This window comes from Pseudophryne corroboree, chromosome 2 (assembly GCF_028390025.1).
Source record: "Pseudophryne corroboree isolate aPseCor3 chromosome 2, aPseCor3.hap2, whole genome shotgun sequence".
NCBI classification, from domain to species: domain Eukaryota; kingdom Metazoa; phylum Chordata; class Amphibia; order Anura; family Myobatrachidae; genus Pseudophryne; species Pseudophryne corroboree.
In genome coordinates this window covers 667,406,779-667,434,492 of record NC_086445.1, presented here as the reverse complement: position 1 = coordinate 667,434,492, position 27,714 = coordinate 667,406,779, and the positions used below count along the sequence as shown (strand labels likewise).

Genomic DNA, 27,714 nt, shown 5'->3' with positions numbered 1-27,714 from the left:
ACTACAGTATTGGCAGACAATTATCCGCCAATATAGAGTGGTTGATTTTGGGTTTTCGCGCGGCATGTCCTACATCTTAGGTTCTATTTGGATTAACATATATATTTTGTACTATACATGGTGCTTAATTGTAAGATTTGTATATGTTGTATTGTACCTGGTCATATTTCATTGTGATTCATTTGTGAGACAAAGGTCATTAGAAACACATGTTTTAAGCTACAGAATCACTAATAAAAATGTCGTGAAAAGAAAGAAAAAACATTCAAATGTCCTACAGGTTTTGTATAAACCTGAAGGTTAAATACATTGTATATTTAATGATTGAAAATGGCATTTTGATATCACTTAAGTAAAGCTCTTATCTTAAGCAACCCAACATTTTGCCAAATGGCGGTAATGTTGACTTGGCATAATTATGCTTGGCATGAAGGTGAACAAACACAATACAGTGACTGTGTAGGGTGGTATTTGCTGATAATGTAACTAGTTTCACTATATAAAAGTAGATCCCATGAATCAAACACTAGCTGGGTTCTACTGGTGAGGTTGGAGGAAAACCGCAGTCATGAAAATTTTAATCTTCGCTCTCGTTTGTTTGCAGCTCTCAGAGGGGCTTGTGAGGTAAGTCCATCAGACGGGGCATACTTCTAATAAAAAGAAAATTATCTTGTTTAATACATTTGTTATATGTTGCTTTAAAACTTACACACAAAAAATGAATTATGTTGTTGGTGATTTTGTTCAATTCAATCAAATTAACTGTTCTTTGTGTAGTATGTAGCCCATCCTATTCAAGCCGAATCAGATGAGATGGGATGCTAGCAGTGTGGGTTTGATGAGGCAGGATTAAAGCTTTGTGTGATCACCTCACACAGGAGTTTCTTGTGTCAGCTGGCATTGGTCATTCCTTAGATAATGAGGCCAATTTACTTTTTATCACCATACTGGATAAAAGCAATAAAGTGTTACCTGTGCCTTCCACACATGCTGCCAAACATGAGCGGCCAGCATTATTGATGTAATAGCAAAATGCAATTTATGGACACACTACTGTGAAAATCTGTTCTCCTGCTTATTGTAAGATCAGGCTCCCTATCATAGATATTTAGCTTTTGCGCAGATCTGCATTTCATTGGGAATTGTAAATAGCTCTTAAATATACGAAACATTCTATGATAGTGCTCATCAGCAATTATATTTATGATTTTTATGCTCATTTTCAGAGTTCCTCTGACCAAGGGAAAGTCCATCCGACAGAACATGAGGGAAGCTGGAGTGCTGGGAAAGTACCTGCAGTCTCACAAGATTGATCTGTCTCATAGATACATGGGATATGCTGTTGCTTCTGAATCTATGTACTTTGATGTATGTCAGATACAGCTCTGTTTATTTTTTTGGTTATATGTGTAAAATACACCCAAAGAGTCTATTTTGCAAATATGACTATTATTATTATTATTATCATCATTATTAGTATTATGTGCTTAAATTCATATTACATTGAAGAGATCATGACATGATACAAACCAATTACATACAAAGAAATGAAGCAGTAGTTAGAAAGACTGCCCTAACGAAATGTACTTACACTGTAAGAAATATGGATTACACATGATAAATAAGGTAGTAAGCTGGGACGTGCAGTGAGGTAAATGGCTCAGGAGACGCCGGCTAGCACCGGAGCAATATTTACACATAATATATATATGCCAAAGGGTTCACGTGGGCATTATACACAGGTGCAGCAGTATAAACGCCTGGAAATTTGGTGAGTTTTGATAAGAGAAGTGCAGAAAAGATAGGCATTGGAGGCACTGCCTCACCTGCCATATACTTTTTACTCCACAGTTTTGACTATAAAAATTATTAGAATAATACAAATAAGATGTTTCTAACATATTCTTTGTAGTTTTTTTTTTATATACTTTATACAGTTAAACCTCTGGTGCAACTGCCTCACCCCACTGCACATCACTGGTAGTAAGATAACATTGCATTGCTGGTGGGGAAAGTGCAGATGTCTGTTGTTAGACAGTAGCATTATTGGCCTCCAATAATAAAGCAGTAATTATCTAGCACTTGCCCTCCTTGCTGCAATTCCATTGTTTGTATATTGGGCATATGGAGACCTCTCCCTACCACCACCAGTGCGCTGTAAACCTGAGAAACTGATCAGCACAAATACCACTCACGTGGTGGGACCTGGTATACAGTGTGGGACTGGGGCATGAAGGGCCCACCAGGGGAATGTCGTGATAGGGACCCATACTACAAGGAGTGTTGTCATCCACCAATGTGGGTGTGGTCAGCCACCTCAGATGGACTTGGTCAACCAAAATAGATGATACAGGTGGCAAAGAACAGGGCCACTCTATAAAAGAGAGGACCACCCACTTTGATTGGCAGGAGTGCTAATCTTGGTGTAGTTTCCATAGAAACCCAAGTTCACCCATGGTCCTGCCCCACCTAGGTAGTGAGCATCTAGTAGAGAAACAATATATAATTTAAGTGTATGATCCAGAACCTGACCCCCAGAGGAGGGGCCCTCGGCAGTTGGACCCACTGGGGATTTTCTCATGACATTTACCTATATGTCATTCCAACCCTGCTGCTATAGAAAAACAATTGCATATACCTTATTGCATTTTTGATATAAGCATATCATAAATACAAACATACAGTACACCCCATATGACATAAGAAATCCTCATTTACAAATTGCATTGTATAATAATTTTATAGTTTTCATGGAAGATATGCTTGTAACTGGTACTAACAATTTACTAATTTTCTTAGCATTAGGACAATATTTTCTGGTGGGCACTTGTAGTCTGTGCCCCCAAACACACTGATATGTATTAAAAACACGAGTTTCATTAAGCGGTTACATTTAATCTAATTACATGACATATCTTTGCTCTGCAGACATATTACTATGGGCCAATAAGCATTGGAACTCCTCCCCAGAACTTCGTGGTTCTTTTTGATACAGGATCCTCCAACCTCTGGGTTCCTTCAACATACTGTACAAGTACAGCTTGCAGTGAGTATCTGACATGTTCAATCATTTTCTACAGGAGCATTGCCTTACCAATCTCTGGATTTATATGATGAAATAACTGTAACTATTTTATTAGCTGTTTGATTAAGAGATTAAAATGAGAAAATACGCTTTTGACTTTTTTAACCAGTTTTTGTTACATTTTTGATTCTTCATATTTTTGGCTTGGGTGGAGGGAGTTCAATAATAAGAGAAGTTTGTAAATGATTTACAGAAGGGAAAAGAGTGCACATTTCAGGGGCTGACTATATTATGTGGAAACATCTACAACCTTCTCTACTCTTCAGAAAGGTTTGAGGTTTGCACCAGCTCTTAGCTACCCATTATTCGATCTTGTCCTATGTATGTAATGCAAAGCAATTTCCACGTTGCTCTTGTACTACAGAAACATTTCAACTCTGTAGGCTGTTAGAGATTTTAAAAAGGGGGATAATATTTGGAGTTAATCGTGTAGTCTAGAAAAAGGAGGCTAATTGTAAGAAAAAGTAGCAATTCCTGTAAATATCATTTTCTTGCACATTTTCATAGTTCTAGTTTATTTAAAAAAAACTCTACTACTTTCAATGTTGAAAGAATACATTGCCTATTCCAGAGGTTCTCACACATGGTACCCAAGGCACCCCAACAGTCCAGGTTTTAGGTATAGACATGGCTCAGCACAGATGGTTAAATCAAACTGACTGAGGTGCTAATTACTGTAAGTCACCTGTGGCCAAGCATGGATATACTTAAAACCTGGACCATTGGTGTGCCTTGTGGACAGCGTTTGAGAACCTCTGTCCTATTCAACAGAAGCTTCTAAAATGAAAGGATCATAAAAGGAGCATTTCTACAAATATGACAGTCATTTAACATGTAATATGCTCCTTTTTTTTTTTTTTAGCAAATCACCATACATTTAACCCAAGCCAGTCCTCCACTTACACTTCCAATGGACAACGCTTTAGCATGGGATATGGCGGTGGAAATGTTGCCAGCAGTGTCACTGGCTTGTTTGGATATGATACTGTCTATGTAAGTAGTGTTATATGGTAGGGATGTGCACTTGAAATTTTTCGGGTTTTGTGTTTTGGTTTTGGGTTCGGTTCCGCGGCCGTGTTTTGGGCTCGAACGCGTTTTGGCAAAACCTCACCGAAATTTTTTTTGTCGGATTCGGGTGTGTTTTGGATTCGGGTGTTTTTTTCAAAAAACCCTAAAAAACAGCTTAAATCATAGAATTTGGGGGTCATTTTGATCCCAAAGTATTATTAACCTCAAAAACCATAATTTCCACTCATTTTCAGTCTATTCTGAACACCTCACAATATTATTTTTAGTCCTAAAATTTGCACAGAGGTCGCTGGATGACTAAGCTAAGCGACCCAAGTGGCCGACACAAACACCTGGCCCATCTAGGAGTGGCACTGCAGTGTCACGCAGGATGGCCCTTCCAAAAAACACTCCCCAAACAGCACATGACGCAAAGAAAAAAAGAGGCACAATGAGGTAGCTGTGTGACTAAGCTCAACGACCCAAGTGGCCGACACAAACACCTGGCCCATCTAGGAGTGGCACTGCAGTGTCACGCAGGATGGCCCTTCCAAAAAACACTCCCCAAACAGCACATGACGCAAAGAAAAAAAGAGGCGCAATGAGGTAGCTGTGTGACTAAGCTCAACGACCCAAGTGGCCGACACAAACACCTGGTCCATCTAGGAGTGGCACTGCAGTGTCACGCAGGATGGCCCTTCCAAAAAACACTCCCCAAACAGCACATGACGCAAAGAAAAAAAGAGGCGCAATGAGGTAGCTGTGTGACTAAGCTCAGCGACCCAAGTGGCCGACACAAACACCTGGCCCATCTAGGAGTGGCACTGCAGTGTCACGCAGGATGGCCCTTCCAAAAAACACCCCCCAAACAGCACATGACGCAAAGAAAAAAAGAGGCGCAATGAGGTAGCTGTGTGAGTAAGCTAAGCGACCCTAGTGGCCGACACAAACACCTGGCCCATCTAGGAGTGGCACTGCAGTGTCACGCAGGCTGGCCCTTCAAAAAACTACTCCCCAAACAGCACATGACGCAAAGAAAAAAAGAGGCGCAATGAGGTAGCTGTGTGAGTAAGCTAAGCGACCCTAGTGGCCGACACAAACACCTGGCCCATCTAGGAGTGGCACTGCAGTGTCACGCAGGATGGCCCTTCAAAAAACACTCCCCAAACAGCACATGACGCAAAGAAGAAAAAAAAGAGGCGCAATGAGGTAGCTGTGTGAGTAAGCTAAGCGACCCTAGTGGCCGACACAAACACCTGGCCCATCTAGGAGTGGCACTGCAGTGTCACGCAGGATGGCCCTTCAAAAAAATACTCCCCAAACAGCACATGACGCAAAGAAAAATTAAAGAAAAAAGAGGTGCAAGATGGAATTGTCCTTGGGCCCTCCCACTCACCCTTATGTTGTATAAACAGGACATGCACACTTTAACCAACCCATCATTTCAGTGACAGGGTCTGCCACACGACTGTGACTGAAATGACGGGTTGGTTTGGACCCCCACCAAAAAAGAAGCAATTAATCTCTCCTTGCACAAACTGGCTCTACAGAGGCAAGATGTCCACCTCATCATCATCCTCCAATATATCACCGTGTACATCCCCCTCCTCACAGATTATCAATTCGTCCCCACTGGAATCCACCATCTCAGCTCCCTGTGTACTTTGTGGAGGCAATTGCTGCTGGTCAATGTCTCCACGGAGGAATTGATTATAATTCATTTTAATGAACATCATCTTCTCCACATTTTCTGGAAGTAACCTCGTACGCCGATTGCTGACAAGGTGAGCGGCGGCACTAAACACTCTTTCGGAGTACACACTTGTGGGAGGGCAACTTAGGTAGAATAAAGCCAGTTTGTGCAAGGGCCTCCAAATTGCCTCTTTTTCCTGCCAGTATAAGTACGGACTGTCTGACGTGCCTACTTGGATGCGGTCACTCATATAATCCTCCACCATTATTTCAATGGGGAGAGAATCATATGCAGTGCCAGTAGACGACATGTCCGTAATCGTTGGCAGGTCCTTCAGTCCGGACCAGATGTCAGCATCAGCAGTCGCTCCAGACTGCCCTGCATCACCGCCAGCGGGTGGGCTCGGAATTCTGAGCCTTTTCCTCGCACCCCCAGTTGCGGGAGAATGTGAAGGAGGAGATGTTGACAGGTCGCGTTCCGCTTGACTTGACAATTTTCTCACCAGCAGGTCTTTGAACCCCAGCAGACTTGTGTCTGCCGGAAAGAGAGATCCAAGGTAGGTTTTAAATCTAGGATCGAGCACGGTGGCCAAAATGTAGTGCTCTGATTTCAACAGATTGACCACCCGTGAATCCTTGTTAATCGAATTAAGGGCTCCATCCACAAGTCCCACATGCCTAGCGGAATCGCTCTGTGTTAGCTCCTCCTTCAATGTCTCCAGCTTCTTCTGCAAAAGCCTGATGAGGGGAATGACCTGACTCAGGCTGGCAGTGTCTGAACTGACTTCACGTGTGGCAAGTTCAAAAGGTTGCAGAACCTTGCACAACGTTGAAATCATTCTCCACTGCGCTTGAGACAGGTGCATTCCACCTCCTATATCGTGCTCAGTTGTATAGGCTTGAATGGCCTTTTGCTGCTCCTCCAACCTCTGAAGCATATAGAGGGTTGAATTCCACCTCGTTACCACTTCTTGCTTCAGATGATGGCAGGGCAGGTTCAGGCGTTTTTGGTGTTGCTCCAGTCTTCTGTACGTGGTGCCTGTACGCCGAAAGTGTCCCGCAATTCTTCTGGCCACCGACAGCATCTCTTGCACGCCCCTCTCGTTTTTTAAATAATTCTGCACCACCAAATTCAAGGTATGTGCAAAACATGGGACGTGCTGGAATTTGCCCAGATTTAATGCACACACAATATTGCTGGCGTTGTCCGATGCCACAAATCCACAGGAGAGTCCAATTGGGGTAAGCCATTCCGCGATGATCTTCCTCAGTTGCCGTAAGAGGTTTTCAGCTGTGTGCGTATTCTGGAAACCGGTGATACAAAAGCGTAGCCTGCCTAGGAAAGAGTTGGCGTTTGCGAGATGCTGCTACTGGTGCCGCCGCTGCTGTTCTTGCGGCGGGAGTCCATACATCTACCCAGTGGGCTGTCACAGTCATATAGTCCTGACCCTGCCCTGCTCCACTTGTCCACATGTCCGTGGTTAAGTGGACATTGGGTACAGCTGCATTTTTTAGGACACTGGTGACTCTTTTTCTGAGGTCTGTGTACATTTTCGGTATCGCCTGCCTAGAGAAATGGAACCTAGATGGTATTTGGTACCAGGGACACAGTACCTCCAACAAGTCTCTAGTTGGCTCTGCAGTAATGATGGATACCGGAACCACGTTTCTCACCACCCAGGATGCCAAGGCTTCAGTTATCCGCTTTGCAGCAGGATGACTGCTGTGATATTTCATCTTCCTCGCAAAGGACTGTTGGACAGTCAATTGCTTGGTGGAAGTAGTAAAAGTGGTCTTACGACTTCCCCTCTGGGATGACCATCGACTCCCAGCAGCAACAACAGCAGCGCCAGCAGCAGTAGGCGTTACACGCAAGGATGCATCGGAGGAATCCCAGGCAGGAGAGGACTCATCAGAATTGCCAGTGACATGGCCTGCAGGACTATTGGCATTCCTGGGGAAGGAGGAAATTGACACTGAGGGAGTTGGTGGGGTGGTTTGCGTGAGCTTGGTTACAAGAGGAAGGGATTTACTGGTCAGTGGACTGCTTCCGCTGTCGCCCAAAGTTTTTGAACTTGTCACTGACTTATTATGAATGCGCTGCAGGTGACGTATAAGGGAGGATGTTCCGAGGTGGTTAACGTCCTTACCCCTACTTATTACAGCTTGACAAAGGCAACACACGGCTTGACAAATGTTGTCCGCATTTCTGTTGAAATACTTCCACACCGAAGAGCTGATTTTTTTGGTATTTTCACCAGGCATGTCAATGGCCATATTCCTCCCACGGACAACAGGTGTCTCCCCGGGTGCCTGACTTAAACAAACCACCTCACCATCAGAATCCTCCTTGTCAATTTCCTCCCCAGCGCCAGCAACACCCATATCCTCCTCATCCTGGTGTACTTCAACACTGACATCTTCAATCTGACTATCAGGAACTGGACTGCGGGTGCTCCTTCCAGCACTTGCAGGGGGCGTGCAAATGGTGGAAGGCGCATGCTCTTCACGTCCAGTGTTGGGAAGGTCAGGCATCGCAACCGACACAATTGGACTCTCCTTGTGGATTTGGGATTTCGAAGAACGCACAGTTCTTTGCTGTGCTTTTGCCAGCTTGAGTCTTTTCATTTTTCTAGCGAGAGGCTGAGTGCTTCCATCCTCATGTGAAGCTGAACCACTAGCCATGAACATAGGCCAGGGCCTCAGCCGTTCCTTGCCACTTCGTGTGGTAAATGGCATATTGGCAAGTTTACGCTTCTCCTCCGACAATTTTATTTTAGATTTTTGAGTCCTTTTTTTACTGATATTTGGTGTTTTGGATTTTACATGCTCTGTACTATGACATTGGGCATCGGCCTTGGCAGACGACGTTGATGGAATTTCATCGTCTCGGCCATGACTAGTGGCAGCAGCTTCAGCACGAGGTGGAAGTGGATCTCGATCTTTCCCTATTTTTGGAACCTCAACATTTTTGTTCTCCATATTTTAATAGGCACAACTAAAAGGCACCTCAGGTAAACAATGGAGATGGATGGATACTAGTATACTTATGGATGACGAGCGACTGCCGACACAGAGGTAGCTACAGCCGTGGACTACCGTACTGTGTCTGCTGCTAATATAGACTGGATGATAATGAGATAAAATTAAAATATATATATATATCACACTAGTACTGCAGCCGGACAGGTATATATTATGTAATGACGGACCTGCTGGACACTGTCTGTCAGCACTGCAGACTCCTAAAGTAAGTTACTAGTATCAAGAAGATAGAAAAAAAAACCCACGGGTAGGTGGTATACAATTATGGATGGACGAGCGACTGCCAACACAGAGGTAGCTACAGCCGTGGACTACCGTACTGTGTCTGCTGCTAATATAGACTGGATGATAATGAGATAAAATTAAAAAATATATATATATCACACTAGTACTGCAGCCGGACAGGTATATATTATGTAATGACGGACCTGCTGGACACTGTCTGTCAGCACTGCAGACTCCTAAAGTAAGCTACTAGTATCAAAAAGATAGGAAAAAAAAAAACCACGGGTAGGTGGTATACAATTATGGATGGACGAGCGACTGCCGACACAGAGGTAGCTACAGCCGTGGACTACCGTACTGTGTCTGCTGCTAATATAGACTGGATGATAATGAGATAAAATTAAAATATATATATATATCACACTAGTACTGCAGCCGGACAGGTATATATTATGTAATGACGGACCTGCTGGACACTGTCTGTCAGCACTGCAGACTCCTAAAGTAAGCTACTAGTATCAAGAAGATAGAAGAAAAAAAAAACCACGGGTAGGTGGTATACAATTATGGATGGACGAGCGACTGCCGACACAGAGGTAGCTACAGCCGTGGACTACCGTACTGTGTCTGCTGCTAATATAGACTGGATGATAATGAGATAAAATTAAAATATATATATATATCACACTAGTACTGCAGCCGGACAGGTATATATTATGTAATGACGGATCTGCTGGACACTGTCTGTCAGCACTGCAGACTCCTAAAGTAAGCTACTAGTATCAAAAAGATAGAAAAAAAAAAACCACGGGTAGGTGGTATACAATTATGGATGGACGAGCGACTGCCGACACAGAGGTAGCTACAGCCGTGGACTACCGTACTGTGTCTGCTGCTAATATAGACTGGATGATAATGAGATAAAATTAAAATATATATATATATATATATATCACACTAGTACTGCAGCCGGACAGGTATATATTATGTAATGACGGACCTGCTGGACACTGTCTGTCAGCACTGCAGACTCCTAAAGTAAGCTACTAGTATCAAGAAGATAGAAAAAAAAAAACCACGGGTAGGTGGTATACAATTATGGATGGACGAGCGACTGCCGACACAGAGGTAGCTACAGCCGTGGACTACCGTACTGTGTCTGCTGCTAATATAGACTGGATGATAATGAGATAAAATTAAAATATATATATATATCACACTAGTACTGCAGCCGGACAGGTATATATTATGTAATGACGGACCTGCTGGACACTGTCTGCAGAATGCGTTTATAAAAACACCACACGACGAGTGTTTAACTTTTTCAGACAGACAATCACAATATACTGGTGGTCAGCAGACAATCACAATATACTGGTGGTCAGTGGTCACTGGTCAGTCACACTGGCAGTGGCACTCTGGCAGCAAAAGTGTGCACTGTACTTAAAATATGTACTCCTGCTATAACTGCTCCCCAGTCTCCCCTACAATTAAGCTGTGTGAGCAGTGAGCACTCAGCACAGTCAGATAATGATATACAGTATTACATATGATGCAGCACACTGGGCTGAGCACAGATAAGGTATGTGACTGTGTCACACTGTGTATCGTTTTTTTTCAGGCAGAGAACGGATTAATTAAACTGGTGGTGGTCACTGGTCACTGGTCACACTATCAGCAAGTAGTACTCCGTCCCAAGCAGACAATCACAATATACTGGTGGTCAGTGTGGTCACTGGTCAGTCACACTGGCAGTGTGGCACTCTGGCAGCAAAAGTGTGCACTGTACTTAAAATATATTATTTATGTACTCCTGCTCTAACTGCTCCCCAGTCTCCCCCACAATTAAGCTGTGTGAGCAGTGAGCACTCAGCACAGTCAGATATACAGTATTACATATGACGATGCAGCACACTGAGGCTGAGCACAGATATGGTATGTGACTGTGTCACACTGTGTATCGTTTTTTTTCAGGCAGAGAACGGATTAATTAAACTGGTGTTCAATGGTCACTGGTCACACTATCAGCAAGTAGTAGTACTCCAGTCCTAATATGCTCCCCAAAATTAGTAAATAGTGTCTCTAACTCTCTACTCTCTTCTCTATAAACGGAGAGGACGCCAGCCACGTCCTCTCCCTATCAATCTCAATGCACGTGTGAAAATGGCGGCGACGCGCGGCTCCTTATATAGAATCCGAGTCTCGCGATAGAATCCGAGCCTCGCGAGAATCCGACAGCGGGATGATGACGTTCGGGCGCGCTCGGGTTAACCGAGCAAGGCGGGAAGATCCGAGTCTGCCTCGGACCCGTGTAAAAAGCGTGAAGTTCGGGGGGGTTCGGATTCCGAGGAACCGAACCCGCTCATCACTATTATATGGGTGTCTCTGGCTTATACCCGCAACAGCAAAGAGCAGTGAAACACCTTTACTTTCAGATATTCTTTTATGAAGCTGTCCACACATGTCAAATTAAAGGGTTTAACCCCTACTCTAGGACAAATGTCCAATTTGGGCACACAACTATATCTCTCCCGGCCTCACTGGTGCCTTTTTATTGTGGCCGGAAGACAACTGCGTATACACACCCTCACGCACAAGCCCATAATTGTCACCTACTGATCACAAATATTTTGATAAGTATATTAATTTATCAGTTACTGAGGTTATGTTTTAAGTCCATTAAACAGCCCTATACTGCCGCCTATATTGCAGGGTGTGTCTGCCTTAAGCTACTGTATGTATAGCAGCATTTCCAAATTTAATTACTAATTTATTTATTTTGATTCCATTTCCCTAGATTCAAGGTCTTACTATAACAAACCAAGAAATTGGATTGACCATTACAGAACCCAGTGGCAACTTCTATTATTCTCCATTTGATGGTATACTGGGATTGGCTTATCCTGGCCTGTCAGTGGGTGGAGCTAGCACTGTTATGCAAGGAATACTGCAGGAGAATCTCCTGAACCAGCCCATGTTCAGTGTCTACCTTGGCAGGTATGCGGTTTGTCTCTGTTTATATGCCATAAAAGAAATTAATAGATGGAGTAGAGTCTGCAGCAGTGAACAGAAAGTTCAAGGATAATGGGAAATCCCTGGCATTTAATTTCAGATATGGCATTTATTTGTCATGGTGTACTTTCACAGCAATAAACTCTGCTATATCTGTATGCTATCATGAAGAGATTCAATCAAGAAAATATAAATGTATTGCTGCTATAGACATGATTAGTACCTGGGTGCCTGCATTACCATTTTGCTGAACAAACATGAAAGGTTGTGCTCATTACCATTGGATGCTGTTACTCACATTGGGCTCTTGATAGCACCTGGATATAAGCAGGACAAGGCACTTTCATAAAAAAGTGCATTTAGATGCATATGCGCAGTTACATACATCTCAAGATGCACCCAGCTGTAAATCGCTACTATATGTACCATGTGTACATTTGATGAGTGTTTATATTAATACCCCACAATAGCATAGAGAAAGAGTAGGGGTAGTGTACGGGTGTGGAATGATAATATTAATACTAAGGGGGTGATGTATCAAACCTTCTAAAAAGGACAGGGGAAGAAGTTGCCAATAGTAACCAATCAGTTTCTAGTTATCATTTTATAAAATGCACGTTATAAATGATAGCTATAAGCTGCTTGGTTGCTATGGGCACAGGTCCTTTTCAGAAGGTTTAATACATCTCCCTCTATCTCCCTCTATATGTGGAAGTCACTCACATTAAACTATTTTTATACAGTATATTAATGCAATTGAATGTCATATACTCAAAAGACATTATTGTCTTGACAATTGTTGCATATATTAATATACTATACTAGTTTTCAGGCTGTCAAAATGACGCAACAACATAACAGTATTGTCAGCGCCGGTGGCTGTGCACATCCGAGCAGAGCAACACTAGAATTGCTCTGTTGGGCGCCATCTAGTGGCCGCCAGTGTGCAAAACACTTGAATTCCCTCCATAGAGGTGAGGAGCAGCGTCAGCCTCTTATTATATAGGATTATTATAATTAAACACAAATGTCCAACATCTACTGACAATAACTGATAAATATTTAAGTATGTATTTGTGCAGATTCATTAATTAATTAATCAAATGGCCCAGAAATTGAGAAATACATTCAGAACAAAGAGATGCTTATTTAGTTCCAAAATAAAAACAGGTCTGGGTTTTTCTTTGGCAGTATTTTTGAAAAGTGCTTGCCATAATTTAGTTTCTTATAATGTGCCTTTTTTCCCATCCCATTATTTACTTATACAATATTGTGTGTAAACAAGAATTCAACTCAAACATTATTTGTGCTTTATTATGGGAGTAGTAAACTATGTCCTTTTTTTTAAAATTATGGCTGCAAGCAGAGATGTACTCAAATATTTAGCCCCCTGGGCTATTGTTACTGTTTGCTCCCTCCCACCACATCTTCCTTACCTCAATCTCTGCCACATGCTATAAAATAAATACGTCTACACATAATTAAGATAATCATAGATTTATTTATGCTGGCAGGCATGTAGATATCAGCACACTTTTTGCCAACACCCAGAAGAATTATAAAAATTAAACAAAAAATATCTTGAACTAGAAGCCTCCATCCTAAAATCCCTACATAAACATTGCCTAGGGATCAGACTTGAAATCTGTCCCTGGCTGAACTGTTCATTCATGTCACGCTATAGCTGCACTGTATGTATATGGCATGAAACAGTTTCAACACTTGAGCTCAGACATCTTCTTGCCGACTGCAATTGTCTGCGCACATGTTTAGCATTCATGAATGATGCCAGCATGGAGTGTGTGAGCAGGGTAAATACCTGTCACTGCAACAAGGAAGGACAAGCTAGGTAATTCTATGGCATATGAGGGAGTATGTACAATGTTGGTTCCCAAAAATGGTGTTGTTCCAACCATTTCCTGGTACCTTGCAGCCAGGGCCGGTGCTAGGGTGTTCGGCGCCCCCCTGCAAACTATAAATTTGCGCCCTCCAATATTCCTTTAGCGCGCGCCGGGAAAAGGGTTGTGGTCTCACAAGTAAGGGGCATGGCCACACAGTAGTACCCCCATTTAAAATTACGCCACAATGTAGTACAATCTTATTAATCTTATACGTAATGCCCCACCCGTAGTAGTAGCGTCCTTATATGTAATGCACCCCAGTAATAGTAATAGTAGCATCCTTATACAAAATGCCACCCAGTAGTAGTAGCGTCCTTATACGTAGTGCACCCCCAGTAGTAGTAGCGTTCTTATACGTAATGCCCCCAGTAGTAGTAGCGTCCTTATACGTAATGCCCCCCACAGTAGTAGTAGCGTCCTTATACGTAGTGCACCCCCAGTAGTAGTAGCGTCCTTATACGTAATGCCCCCCACAGTAGTAGTAGCGTCCTTATACGTAATGCCCCCCAGTAGTAGTAGCGTTCTTATACGTAATGCCCCCCACAGTAGTAGTAGCATCCTTATACGTAATGCCCCCCAATAGTAGTAGCGTTCTTATACGTAATGCCCCCCACAGTAGTAGTAGCGTCCTTATACGTAATGCCCCGCCAGTAGTAGTAGCGTCCTTATACGTAGTGCACCCCTGTAGTAATAGCGTCCTTATATGTAATGCCCCTCCCAGTAGTAGTAGCGTTCTTATACGTAATGCCCCCCACAGTAGTAGTAGCGTCCTTATACGTAATGCCCCGCCAGTAGTAGTAGCGTCCTTATACGTAATGCCCCCCACAGTAGTAGTAGCGTCCTTATACGTAATGCCCCGCCAGTAGTAGTAGCGTCCTTATACGTAATGCCCCCCAATAGTAGTAGCGTTCTTATACGTAATGCCCCCCACAGTAGTAGTAGCGTCCTTATACGTAATGCCCCGCCAGTAGTAGTAGCGTCCTTATACGTAGTGCACCCCTGTAGTAATAGCGTCCTTATACGTAATGCCCCTCCCAGTAGTAGTAGCGTTCTTATACGTAATGCCCCCCACAGTAGTAGTAGCGTCCTTATACGTAATGCCCCGCCAGTAGTAGTAGCGTCCTTATACGTAGTGCACCCCTGTAGTAATAGCCTCCTTATACGTAATGCCCCCCACAGTAGTAGTAGCGTCCTTATACGTAATGCCCCCCAGTAGTAGTAGCGTTCTTATACGGAATGCCCCCCACAGTAGTAGTAGCGTCCTTATACGTAATGCCCCGCCAGTAGTAGTAGCGTCCTTATACGTAGTGCACCCCTGTAGTAATAGCGTCCTTATATGTAATGCCCCTCCCAGTAGTAGTAGCGTTCTTACATGTAATGCCCCCTCAGTAGTAGCGTCCATAAAGCGCGCGCACAGACATACCTCACACACACACACACACAATTCACACATATATACACCCACGGTGACCCACCATATACACACACGTCACATACACACTTCAAGTTCTCTCTCACCCTCCACTTACCTAAGCCAGTCTCCCTCTGTACAGCAGCCTGGTCCGTGTAGCTCCGCCCCCTTCCGGCCCGTGTAGCTCCGCCCCCTTGTGTCCCGTACTCGGCGCTGTCACAGGTGAGGGGAGGAGAAGGGAGGGAGGAAGCTTTTCATGCTGCAGGTGCCCGCTGCCAGTGCCTGTCATACAGTGACAGACACAGCACTGGCAGCAGCAGCAGCAGCAGTGGGGACAGGACCGCGCAGCAGGGAAGGAATGCAGAGCAGGGGGAGCGCCTCTCCGTCCCAGCGCCTCCCTGCACTGCATCCCTTCGCTGAGCGGGTAGCGCCGGGCCTGCTTGCAGCCCAATGCCCTCAACTGTATAAGAAAGTCCAATGATAAAAGCGGTTTGAAGTACGTTAAGTCTTATGGCCCATACACACGGTGAGATTCGGGCTATGCCCGATTCTCACTATGCGACAGGGGCTAGGTCGGCATCGCATGCACATAATGACTGTGCTTGCGATACTGCCTTATGTGCGATTTTGGCTAAGTGTAAATTTTGACTATCTCTTCTATAGAGATAGTCAAAATTGACTTCCCAGCACAGTCTATTTAGGCTTGCGATGCCGACCGCGGCATCGAATCGGGATCGCAAGGTGACTTTCACCTTGCGATCTGCACTAACTTTTCTTACGATTTTGACTATATAGTCAAAATCGTAAGAAAATATCTCACCGTGTGTACACACCATTAGCTTTGACTTTAAAAAACATAAAGATACCCCTATTTATATTATACAGACACATGGAAAAAGGCCACAAGTGTACTCCTATTCCCACAGCCACTCACTAATTTCTCTGTAAGCATTTGTATTTTTTTGTAAATATGTGTTTTTATTTATACTTCTATGATAACAGCTAAATTAACATTAATATGACATACTTTGCTATCATACTATACTAATGTACTTATACTTCTCTTTTTCTGCAGCCAATCAGGTGAAGTTACTTTTGGAGGCGTGAATACCAACCTCTACACTGGCCAGATCAGCTGGGTGCCACTCTCAAACCAACTCTACTGGCAGATTGCTCTTCAGGAGTAAGTTTCCTGTAATTCCCTAATTTGACCTTAACAAACCACCCTATGCATCATAGTTGCAACTGTTTCAGAATTATACCATTGAAATTATAGCAGAGCTGACATGGGGTCTAATTCTGAGTCATATTATGTAGACAATATCATTGGTAGGCCCCCCCAGAAGTTAGTTGTCCTGGGGCCCCCACAAACTTTAATCCAGCTCTGCCTTGATGTCAGACAATAATTGTAATGGTGAATAGTTAGATGACATCACATGATTTCTTTGCTACAATGAACTCCCCAGTAAAAGGGACAGTGCATTTTAGTGCATTGTCTGGTAGAAATGGAGACTTACAGCATACATGTTTTATTCATGATGGTGAACTAGCAACTGGCATTTGTCCAAGTCTGAAATGGATGTACCGCACATGTCACATACCCCCCAACATGACCCACTCCATTAGGTACAAAATGCTCTGATGCTGGACTTCCTTGCCAGTGGCAGTTGCAGAGCTGGGGTTGCAGTGTAGTCCAATATTCATGTATTTTGCCTTTTTTACTAAAATAATGTTTATTTCTCCAGATTTTCCATCAATGGACAAGCTACCGGCTGGTGTAGCAATGGTTGCCAGGCCATTGTAGATACTGGAACCACCCAGCTCAACATCCCTTCACCATACATGCAACAGCTCCTGCCATACCTTGGCATTCAACAGACTCAGAATGGAGGAGTAAGAATAAAATACTATTATACAACATTTTACTTAGGTCTTGTAACATGTACACATTAGATATCACCAATGGAGCGAAGGGTGCTCATAAGCAAAAATGTTGAGCCAAGCCAATTACGTTCATATTTTAAAATAATCAAAACTGTTTATCTAAAAAACTCAGTCTGTCCTGATCCTTAAAGTGTGTACACACTAGACGACTCACCAACAATGTGATGTGATGACGGGACCTGGCGGGGGACCTACACACTTGCAAATGCCAGTAGTGGCAAACAATAGCGGGGGGTCGCTGGTGATGAACGCCCGTCAGACATAGTCTTATTCGCAATGCTATACGAATAAGATGCACAAGCAGCCCCTGCTGATTTTCCTGGAAAACACTGTAACGTGGCATTTTGTATGCAGATACAGCTGCGGTCACACACAGAATATAAGCATGCTGCATAACACTTTAGTCAGCAAAGCCTGCTTGATCGTCTTATTTGCTGCAAATGCAGCTTTGGGGAAATGGCGCTCTGCGTTAGTAAATGAGCTCATTACTAGGCTCGACTAGACAAGCTTTTTAAAGATGAAGGAGGACAAATCTATATATAATATGGAGCTCTTTGCCAGCTGACTGGCCAATCTGTAGGTCAGACTTTATGTGTTGCCCTACTGGGATTCCTGATGCCTCAACATGGGTTAATAAATCACCTAAGCAAGTAGTGGATGAAAAAAGCAGCCTTATATTGTATACAAATACTCAGTACAAACTAATAGCATAAATGCAGTAATACCATGTGGGTTCACCAACTGCACATTACATGCTCCTCTCACTGGTATGTTTGTGACAGTCCCTTAGATGTGCAATCCTGGCTGTTTCTGTTCTTCACTTTATCCAAGCCATAGGGATTAAGCTCCATATCTGTTTTCAGGTGTATCTTTTGCCCCCTAGTATAAGGTTGGTGGAGGGATGCCCTTATGAAAATAACTAGTAGCAAATAAAGCATGCACATAAGTTTACAGGAGAATCAGGATGCATACAACTGAATACAGGCAAATATATGCATTTATTCCCATGCACACAATGTGGGAGGAGCACATACCCTAGATTTACTGTACTTGTCATTTGGCCTGTGACACAATGGTTTTGCACCTTGCAAATTGCTTCCTCTGTAGTTTGCAGAGATATGTTGCATATAGATTGCATGTTGGCACTGTACACATATTTTACCTAGCATAGACTATACTTACTGTACATAACCGTACTTCTTGATAAATATGTTTGTTTTGTACCTCAAGTTTACACTGTTTTCCTTTTTAGTATTATGTTAACTGCAACAATCTTCAAAATATGCCAACTTTGAGCTTCACTATGAATGGTGTATCTTTCCCATTGCCACCATCTGCTTACATCGTTCAGGTAAAGTCATACTTATTCTATCTGCTATCTGCATCTTAACATGGTTTGTCTAGGTCAGTGGTTCTCAAACTCGGTCCTCAGGACCCCACACAGTGCATGTTTTGCAGGTAACCCAGCAGGTGCACAGGTGTATTAATTACTCACTGACACATTTTAAAAGATCCACAGGTGGAGCTAATTATTTCACTTGTGATTCTGTGAGGAGACCTGCAAAACATGCACCGTGTGGGGTCCTGAGGACCGAGTTTGAGAACCTGTGGTCTAGGTGCAAATTCCCTGCTTTTAGCTGGATTGTTCCTAAACCTATAGTAACTGAGGCTCACAATGTGCTGTTAACTGGCAGGGGCTCTGCAGCAGTTGCTTAAAGATCCGAAATGCGAATCCTTAGGCCAGGCATTCCCAACCACGGTCCTCATGGCACACCAACAGTGCAGGTTTTAGTGATATCCAGGCTGCAGCACAGATGGTTAAATAAAAATAACTGAGCTACTAATTAAGTCACCTGTGTTGAAGCCTGGATATCACTAAAACCTGCACTGTTGTGTGCCTTGAGGACTGTGGTTGGGAATGCCTGCCTTAGGCAATAGTACCATAAATGTGGCCTTTCTTGGAAAAATGCATTTGTTGTATGTTCTAACTCCAATTCCAAACTTAGAAACAATGAATATCCAATTCCACATACGCCTTATCTTTCACTACAGATGCTGGACATATAGTACATATACTGTATTTTCTTTAGATACTCAGATTATTATTATTATTATCCTTTATTTATATGGCGCCACAAGGGTTCCGCAGCGCCCAATTACAAAGTACATAAACAAATAATCAAGCAGGAAAACAGCAACTTACAGTTGACGACAATATAGGACAAGTACAGGGTAAATAAACATAGCTACATCAGCAGATGACACTGGAATAAGTATCAGGTGGCAGCAGACTGCTGGATTTGGTGCAGTTGAATATTATTAGAGTAAGAAAAGGATAAGCACATGAGGGAAGAGGGCCCTGCTCGTGAGTGCTTACATTCTAAAGGGTAGGGGTAGACTGACAGGGGTGAGACAGATGGGGTACATAGAGAGCATGGAACAGAGGTTTAGGATGAGATTTGGCTGGGTTTGGTGAAGAAGTGGGTCTTGAGAGCCCGTTTGAAGTTTTGTAGAGAGGTGGAGAGTCTGAGGGGGAGAGGTAGGGAATTCCAGAGAAGTGGTGTAGCACGTGAAAAATCTTGGAGGTAGGAGTGGGAGGAAGTAATCCGTAGGCAGGAGAGTTGGCGTGCATTAGCAGAGCGAAGAGGGTGTGTGGGAGTGTAAAGGGAGATAAGGTCAGAGATGTAGATGGGAGAGGAGTGGGTGAGGGCTTTGTAAGCAAGTGTGAGAAGCTTGAAATGGATTCTGAAAGGGAAGGGGAGCCAATGAAGTTCTAGTAAGAGAGGAGAGGTGGACATAGTGCGTTTGGTGAGGAAAATAAGCCGGGCAGCAGCATTGAGGATAGATTGGAGTGGAGAGAGGTATTTGTCAGGAATGCCAGTCAGGAGGAGATTAGAGTAGTCCAGTCTGGAGATGACCAGTGAGTGGATAAGAGTCTCAGTAGCATCCTGGGTCAGAAAGGGTCTGATCCTGGAAATATTTTTTAGATGAAAACGGCAGGTTTGTGAGAGGTGCTGAATGTGTGGTTTGAAGGAGAGGGAGGAGTCAAGGATTACTCCAAGACAGCGCACTTGGGGGCTAGAGGAGATAGTAGTGCCATTAATAGATAATGAGATTGAAGGAGGTGAGGTTATGCGGGAGGGAGGGAAGATGATCAGCTCGGTCTTAGACATGTTAAGTTTAAGAAAGCGCTGGGACATTCAGAAAGAGGTAGCAGAGAGATAGTTGGAGATACGAGTGAGGAGAGCAGGGGAGAGGTCTGGAGAGGAAAGATAGATTTGAGTGTCATCAGCATAGAGATGATATTGGAAACCAAAAGAACTAATGAGCTTACCTAGTGAGGACGTATAGAGAGAGAAGAGGACCAAGGACAGAACCTTGGGGTACCCCTACAGTTAGTGGAAGTGAGGGGGAGGTGGAGTCATGAGAGGAGACAGAGAATGAACGGTCAAAAAGGTAGAAAGACAGCCAAGAGAGGGCAGTGTCACGCAGACCAATGGAGTGAAGGATTTGCAGTAGGAGAGGATGGTCCACAGTGTCAAAAGCAGCAGAGAGATCAAGTAGAATAAGTAGAGAGTAGTGTCCCTTAGATTTAGCAACATGCAGGTCATTGCATACTTTTGTAAGGGCAGTTTCAGTGGAGTGGAGAGGACGGAAGCCAGACTGGAATGGGTCAAGCAGTGAGTGTGAGGAAAGAAAGGAAGTAAGGCGGTTGTAGACAATACGCTCAAGGAGTTTGGAGGCAAAAGGGAGGAGAGAGATGGGTCGGTAGTTGGAGAGAGTGTTTGGATCAAGGGTAGGTTTTTTAAGAATAGGAGAGATGAGTGCATGCTTGAAGGCAGAGGGGACAGTGCCTGATGAGAGGGAGAGATTGAGAAGGTGGGAAAGATGGGAACAAGAAGAAGGAGAGAGGTAGCAGAGGAGGCGAGAGGGGATAGGGTCAAGTGGGGAGGTGGTGAGGGGACAGGAACGAATGAGGGCCATGACTTCCTCTCCAGATGCATGGGAGAAAGATGTCAGAGTTGGTGCGAGGGATGGGGAGGGTTGGTAAGGGATGGGAGAAGGCTGGTTACTAATGATCTGTTGTGATGTGATGTCCTGACGTATGGAGTCAATTTTGGATGTGAAGTACATGGCAAAGTCAAGAGCAGAGAGTGAGGAAGGGAGACGAGGTGGAGGTGGACAGAGGAGTGAGTTGAGAGTGGCAAAGAGGCGCCGGGGGTTGGAAGACTGGGAGGAGATGAGGTTCTTGTTTGAAATGGAGGAAGTCTGCCTTAGAGCGTGATTTCCTCCAGTGTCGCTCAGCAGTACGTGAGCATTTTTGCAGATATCTGGTGCATTTGGTGTGCCAGAGTGGAGGTGTTAATTTGCGAGGGTGAATAGTGGTTGATGGAGCAACAGAGTCAAGAGCAGAAGTAAGGGATGCATTGTATGTGGAAGTGGCTTGTTCAGGGCATGAGTGAGAGAGAATAGGAGAGAGAAGTGAGTCAAACAGGGAGGAAAGGAATGTGGTGTCAATAGCTTCAATGTTACGCTTAGTGATGGTAGCCTTAGGAGGTAGAGATGGGGAAGTCGAGAGAGATAGGTTAAAGGAAAGCAGGTGGTGGTCAGAGAGTGGAAATGGAAAGTTTGAAAAATCAGAAATATCACAGCGGTGAGTGAAGACCAGATCCAGTGAGCTCCCATTCACATGGGAGGGTGAGGAGGTCCACTGGGGGAGACCAAGTGAAGAGGTGAGGTTAAGGAGATCAGAGGCCGGGGATTGTGTGGGGATGTCAATAGGGATGTTGAAATCGCCTAGGATAATGGAGGGAATGTCAGAAGAGAGGAAGTGAGGAAGCCAGGAAGCAAAGTTGTTGATAAATTTGGAAGCAGTGCCAGGGGGGCGGTAAATGACAGCTAAGCTAAGATGTACTGGTTGGAAGAGGCGTATGTCATGGACCTCAAATGTAGAGAATGTATGGGATGGTTCTGGTGGTATGAGTTGGTAGGAGTAACTAGAAGGTAAAAGGACCCCAACACCACCCCCATGGCGACCCCCAGGTCGGGGTGTGTGTGTGAATGTGAGGCCCCCAACAGAGAGAGCAGCAGGAGAAGTAGTGTCAGAGGGCGTAATCCAAGTTTCAGTAATGGCTAGTAGGTGTAGGGAGTTGGAAATGAAAAGGTCATGAGTGGGGACCAGTTTGTTACAAACAGATCTGGCATTCCAGAGGGCACAGGATAGGGGGTATGAGTTTGTGGGAAATATGTGAATGAGATTATCAGGGTTGCTGTAGCGATGAGGTGAGATTAACTTTGAGGGCAGGGATGATGAGAGAGTAGTGATGGTACAGGTGCCTTAGCTAGGAGGGGAAACTGCAGGAGGTGGGCAGGGAGGGAGGTCAGTGTGATGTGAATGGGGGTGTGGGGAGGTGATAGGGAAGGGAGAGAGGGAGCAGGGCTGAGTTGTGGGGTAGCAGGACCATGGGGCAGAGGTGAATGAAAGTGGGGTAACAGGAAATGAGGTGGAAGGAAACAGAGGGATGGAGGGGAGACAGAGGAGGGGAGGGAGGAGGAGGTGTAGGAGACTAGGGGGGAAGGATAAAGATACATTATTAGGTAGACACTGAGTGATGTGGGGAGTATAAGAAAACCTTGACATAGTGTTAAGTAGGTAAATAGGTTGAGAGAAAGTGGAAGTAGGAGTGGAGGCTGTAAGGGAATCCGAGCAGAAGAATTGCAGAAATGCAGATGAGAAAAGCAGTGTAGGCTCAATGGGTGTAGATTTAGTATGAAATTAGTCAAAAGCGTAGATAAAGTGGGTGCAGAAATGTATTTGGAGTGTAAGAAATGAAAGGATTGTGAGAGGTTTAAGAAGCGATGGTAATTATGTTAGATGTTTTAAGTGTTTGCAGGTAAAATTGCATTGGTGCAGCTGTGCTTCAAAAAACAAAATTACAACACAAGTTGAGTATCCCATATCCAAATATTCCGAAATACGAAATATTCCGAAATACGGAATTTTTTGAGTGAGAGTGAGATAATGAAAACTTTGTTTTCTGATGGCTCAATGTATACAAACTTTGTTTAATACACAAAGTTATTAAAAATATTGTATTAAATGACCTTCAGACTGTGTGTATAAGGTGTATATGACACATGAATGAATTCTGTGAATGTACACACACTTTGTTTAATGCACAAAGTTATAAAAAATATTGGATAAAATGACCTTCAGGCTGTGTGTATAAGGTGTATATGAAACATAAATGCATTCTGTGCTTAGATTTAGGTCCCATCACCATGATATCTCATTATGGTATGCAATTATTCCAAAATACGGAAAAATCCGATATCCAAAATACGTCTGGTCCCAGGCATTTTGGATAAGGGAGACTCAACCTGTAATACAGATACAAGCAATTGTAGGTGAAATGGATGGTTTTTGAATTGTTCAAGTAAGGTAGTTCCGTGCTATTTAATCAGATGCAACAATCAGGAGGTGTGTGATCTGAGAAGTGACTCACATTTGTTATTAGTTCTTCAGTTTTCTTTGTTTTGTTAGATTGGTGTGCTTCTGTTTTCCTTCTTTTTCATTTCGATTGAACGCTGATGGAACGCTGCTGTTATGTGACAATTTTATCATGCTTTGATAAAAATGCACGCTTAGATATTAAATGCACAGCCAAACGGCTTTGCACAGCCTACACCATTGAACTTAAGTAGAAGACTACTACAAGCGAAACTAATAATTGAAATCTGTAGCCACACCCCACCCCCTCAAATGCCAGGCAATAAATTACCTTACAAAAACAACCAGGCATTCCACAAACATTAAACTGGGTCTATATGCTTCAAAACTAAACAAAAAAAACTACTTCAGAATCACATACTATGCAATAATGTTTCAGTTCTAGTTACCTATCAGAATTAGCTTTGCATATACAGATATAGTACAGCAGAATAGTTGACTTTTCTTAATTAGGCATACAGTCTGTTATACCTACATACATACATAACAGTATGTTAAATAAAATAATATCAAGCAAAAAATGATGGTTACCTATATTACTCATTGTAGGAGAACGGATACTGCTCTGCCAACTTCCTGAGCATCAGCCTTCCAGCTCAGAATGGAGACCCACTGTGGATTCTGGGAGATGTTTTCCTGAGGCAGTATTATTCAGTTTACGACTTTGGAAACAACCAGGTTGGCTTTGCTCCCGTGGCATAGGTCGCCTACTGTTAACACCAGGGTGTAAAACAGGATATGACATCATTACTGTATATCTGACAAGAGACATCAATCTACTACATCACAATTTTCTTCTGACAATTTCTTTTCTTTCTAAACTGTTTCTGACAATAAACTGGATACAAAATTGAAATTTTTGAATTGTTTTTTTTTTATCTTTGTTTCCTGTAGTCATTGATTGAGGAAGCACTAATTACAGGATATGAACACAGGATTGTAGTCCATTATCTATTCTATGCCAACATTTTCCACATTACTTTTGTTCTGCATATGAGCAAAATGCAGAGATTTTGTCACTATTGCTCTTATTCTTATACAGTAGCACAGACATCGTAATCCAAATTGTGTGGGAGGAAAGTTGATTCTGTTACAGTTCCAGACCCTCCAACATGACCCGCCCCACTAGGTACAAAATGCTCTGTTTCTGGACTTCCCTCTTAATTTATGATTACCATCACCTGTGTTGAACTAGTTTAAATGATAAGAAAGTTGTTTCTTCACAGGTGATGGCAATAATAAATTAAGAGGGAAGTCCAGAAACAGAGCATTTTGTACCTAGTGGGGCGGGTCATGTTGGAGGGTATGCAGTTCCCGCTCGTTATACAGCTTGTTAGAAAAAGTCCAAAAAAACCCTTCCCACTTGTGAGCTTTTTCCACACCCCAGTATACTTAGAAAGTGTATCCTTATTGTTTTGGTTACCAACATTGCTTATTTGCTTAATGTCATATAAAGAAAGAATCATTGTCCAAATTTCTTTAGTGGACTTGGTGATTCTAACATATTGCTATGACATTTTTATTATGTGTTTTAGTATGTGCAAGGGCCATAACATATTATATTATACCCCAGTTCAGATTTCAGCTCCACTGTCATTATTTTTAATTATTAAGAATTATCTCAGTGGAAATGAAATTCATCTGCATTGTACAGCATTGTACTGCATTGTCTAGCATGGACACTGCACCTGCATTCTACTGCACCAGCATAGGCACCCGCACCTGTATTCCGCTGTACTAGCACGGAAACTGCACCTACAGTCTACTGCACCAGCATAGACACCCACACCTGCATTCTACTGCACCAGCATGGGCGCTGCATCTGCATTCTACTGTACCATCATGGGCACCCGCACCTGCATTTTACTGCACCAGCATGGACACCACACCTGCATTCAACTGCACCAGCATGGGCACCCGCACCTGCATTCTATTGCACCAGCATGGGCACCCGCACCTGCATTCTATTGCACCAGCATGGGCACCCGCACCTGCATTCTATTGCACTAGCATGGACACCTGCACCTGCTCATAAGAGCATGCAGGTATTTATCTCTGGCCTGATAATATACATGCTGCTGCGGCTGTAGTTACAGTTACACCCCAGCTTGAGACATTTATTGTATTACAAATAAAGAACTGTAACAGAATAAATTTTCCTCACACATAGACCCTCATTCCGAGTTGTTCGTTCGCAAGGCGAATGTAGCAGAGTTACACACGCTAAGCCGCCGCCTACTGGGAGTGAATCTTAGCTTCTTAAAATTGCGACCGACGTACGCGCAATATTGCGATTACAAACGAGTTAGCAGTTTCTGAGTAGCTTCAGACTTACTCTGCCTGTGCGATCAGTTCTGTGCTTTTCGTTCCTGGCTGACGTCATAAACACACCCAGCGTTCGCCCAGGCACTCCCACCGTTTCTCCGGCCACTCCTGCGTTTTTTCCGGAAACGGTAGCGTTTCCAGCCACACGCCCCTAAAACGCCGTGCATCCGCCCAGTAACACCCATTTCCTGTCAATCACAATGCGAACGTCGGAGCGATGAAAATGCCGTGAGTAAACTTACTTTCTTCATAGTAAAGTTACTTGGCGCAGTCGCAGTGCGAACATTGCGCATGCGCACTAAGAGAATTCTCACTGCGATGCGATGAAAATCTCCGAGCGAACAACTCGGAATGAGGGCCATAATTTGGATTGTGATGCATGTGCTGTATTCTTTTGGTGAGGGGGTAGTTTTAAAATGTCAGGGTCTTTTGGTCCACAGAATCTTTAGAAGTAAATTATCATGTCAGTAAAAGGCCTCAAACACAGCTTTAGAACTGCTCATACATCGTTCTGGGTCCTGGATCTTCACCTCTGTGTTTCTGCAGAGATTCTCTGGTTCAAAAAGGTCCCAGGTCAGGGACCATAAACTGTTTTAGACAAATAATTACCTTGCATCTGGACAACAAATTATACACTTGGCTTGATAATTAGAACACATATTGATAAAACATACAAAAGGGTACATGTAATCTAGTGATGAGCGCCTGAAATTTTTCGGGTTTTGTGTTTTGGTTTTGGGTTCGGTTCCGCGGCCGTGTTTTGGGTTCGACCGCGTTTTGGCAAAACCTCACCGAATTTTTTTTGTCGGATTCGGGTGTGTTTTGGATTCGGGTGTTTTTTTCAAAAAACCCTAAAAAACAGCTTAAATCATAGAATTTGGGGGTCATTTTGATCCCATATTATTATTAACCTCAAAAACCATAATTTCCACTCATTTTCAATCTATTCTGAATACCTCACACCTCACAATATTATTTTTAGTCCTAAAATTTGCACCGAGGTCGCTGGATGACTAAGCTAAGCGACCCTAGTGGCCGACACAAACACCTGGCCCATCTAGGAGTGGCACTGCAGTGTCACGCAGGATGTCCCTTCCAAAAAACCCTCCCCAAACAGCACATGACGCAAAGAAAAAAAGAGGCGCAATGAGGTAGCTGTGTGAGTAAGATTAGCGACCCTAGTGGCCGACACAAACACCGGGCCCATTTAGGAGTGGCACTGCAGTGTCACGCAGGATGTCCCTTCCAAAAAACCCTCCCCAAACAGCACATGACGCAAAGAAAAAAAGAGGCGCAATGAGGTAGCTGTGTGAGTAAGATTAGCGACCCTAGTGGCCGACACAAACACCGGGCCCATCTAGGAGTGGCACTGCAGTGTCACGTAGGATGTCCCTTCCAAAAAACCCTCCCCAAACAGCACATGACGCAAAGAAAAAAAGAGGCGCAATGAGGTAGCTGTGTGAGTAAGATTAGCGACCCTAGTGGCCGACACAAACACCGGGCCCATCTAGGAGTGGCACTGCAGTGTCACGTAGGATGTCCCTTCCAAAAAACC

At 43.6% G+C, this 27,714-nt stretch overlaps 1 protein-coding gene across 1 annotated transcript; it reads left to right on the top strand.

Moving 5' to 3' along the window:
- Positions 1-568: 568 nt before the first annotated feature.
- Positions 569-24,670, top strand: LOC135051069 (gastricsin-like). The gene is made up of 9 exons (XM_063957249.1): positions 569-624; positions 1,227-1,368; positions 2,929-3,046; positions 3,948-4,078; positions 11,853-12,052; positions 16,455-16,562; positions 17,125-17,272; positions 18,576-18,674; positions 24,384-24,670. The coding sequence occupies exons 1-9, from the start codon at positions 569-571 to the stop codon at positions 24,534-24,536; spliced, it is 1,155 nt and encodes a 384-aa protein (XP_063813319.1). The 3' UTR covers positions 24,537-24,670.
- Positions 24,671-27,714: the final 3,044 nt, after the last annotated feature.

Excerpts from the sequence above, each read along its gene's own strand:
- LOC135051069 (XM_063957249.1), top strand. The coding sequence starts at position 569 with ATGAAAATTTTAATCTTCGCTCTCGTTTGTTTGCAGCTCTCAGAGGGG. Across the intron at positions 3,047-3,947 it reads CTGTACAAGTACAGCTTGCA|CAAATCACCATACATTTAAC; the intron begins GTGAGTATCTGA and ends TTTTTTTTTTAG. Across the intron at positions 12,053-16,454 it reads TTCAGTGTCTACCTTGGCAG|CCAATCAGGTGAAGTTACTT; the intron begins GTATGCGGTTTG and ends CTTTTTCTGCAG.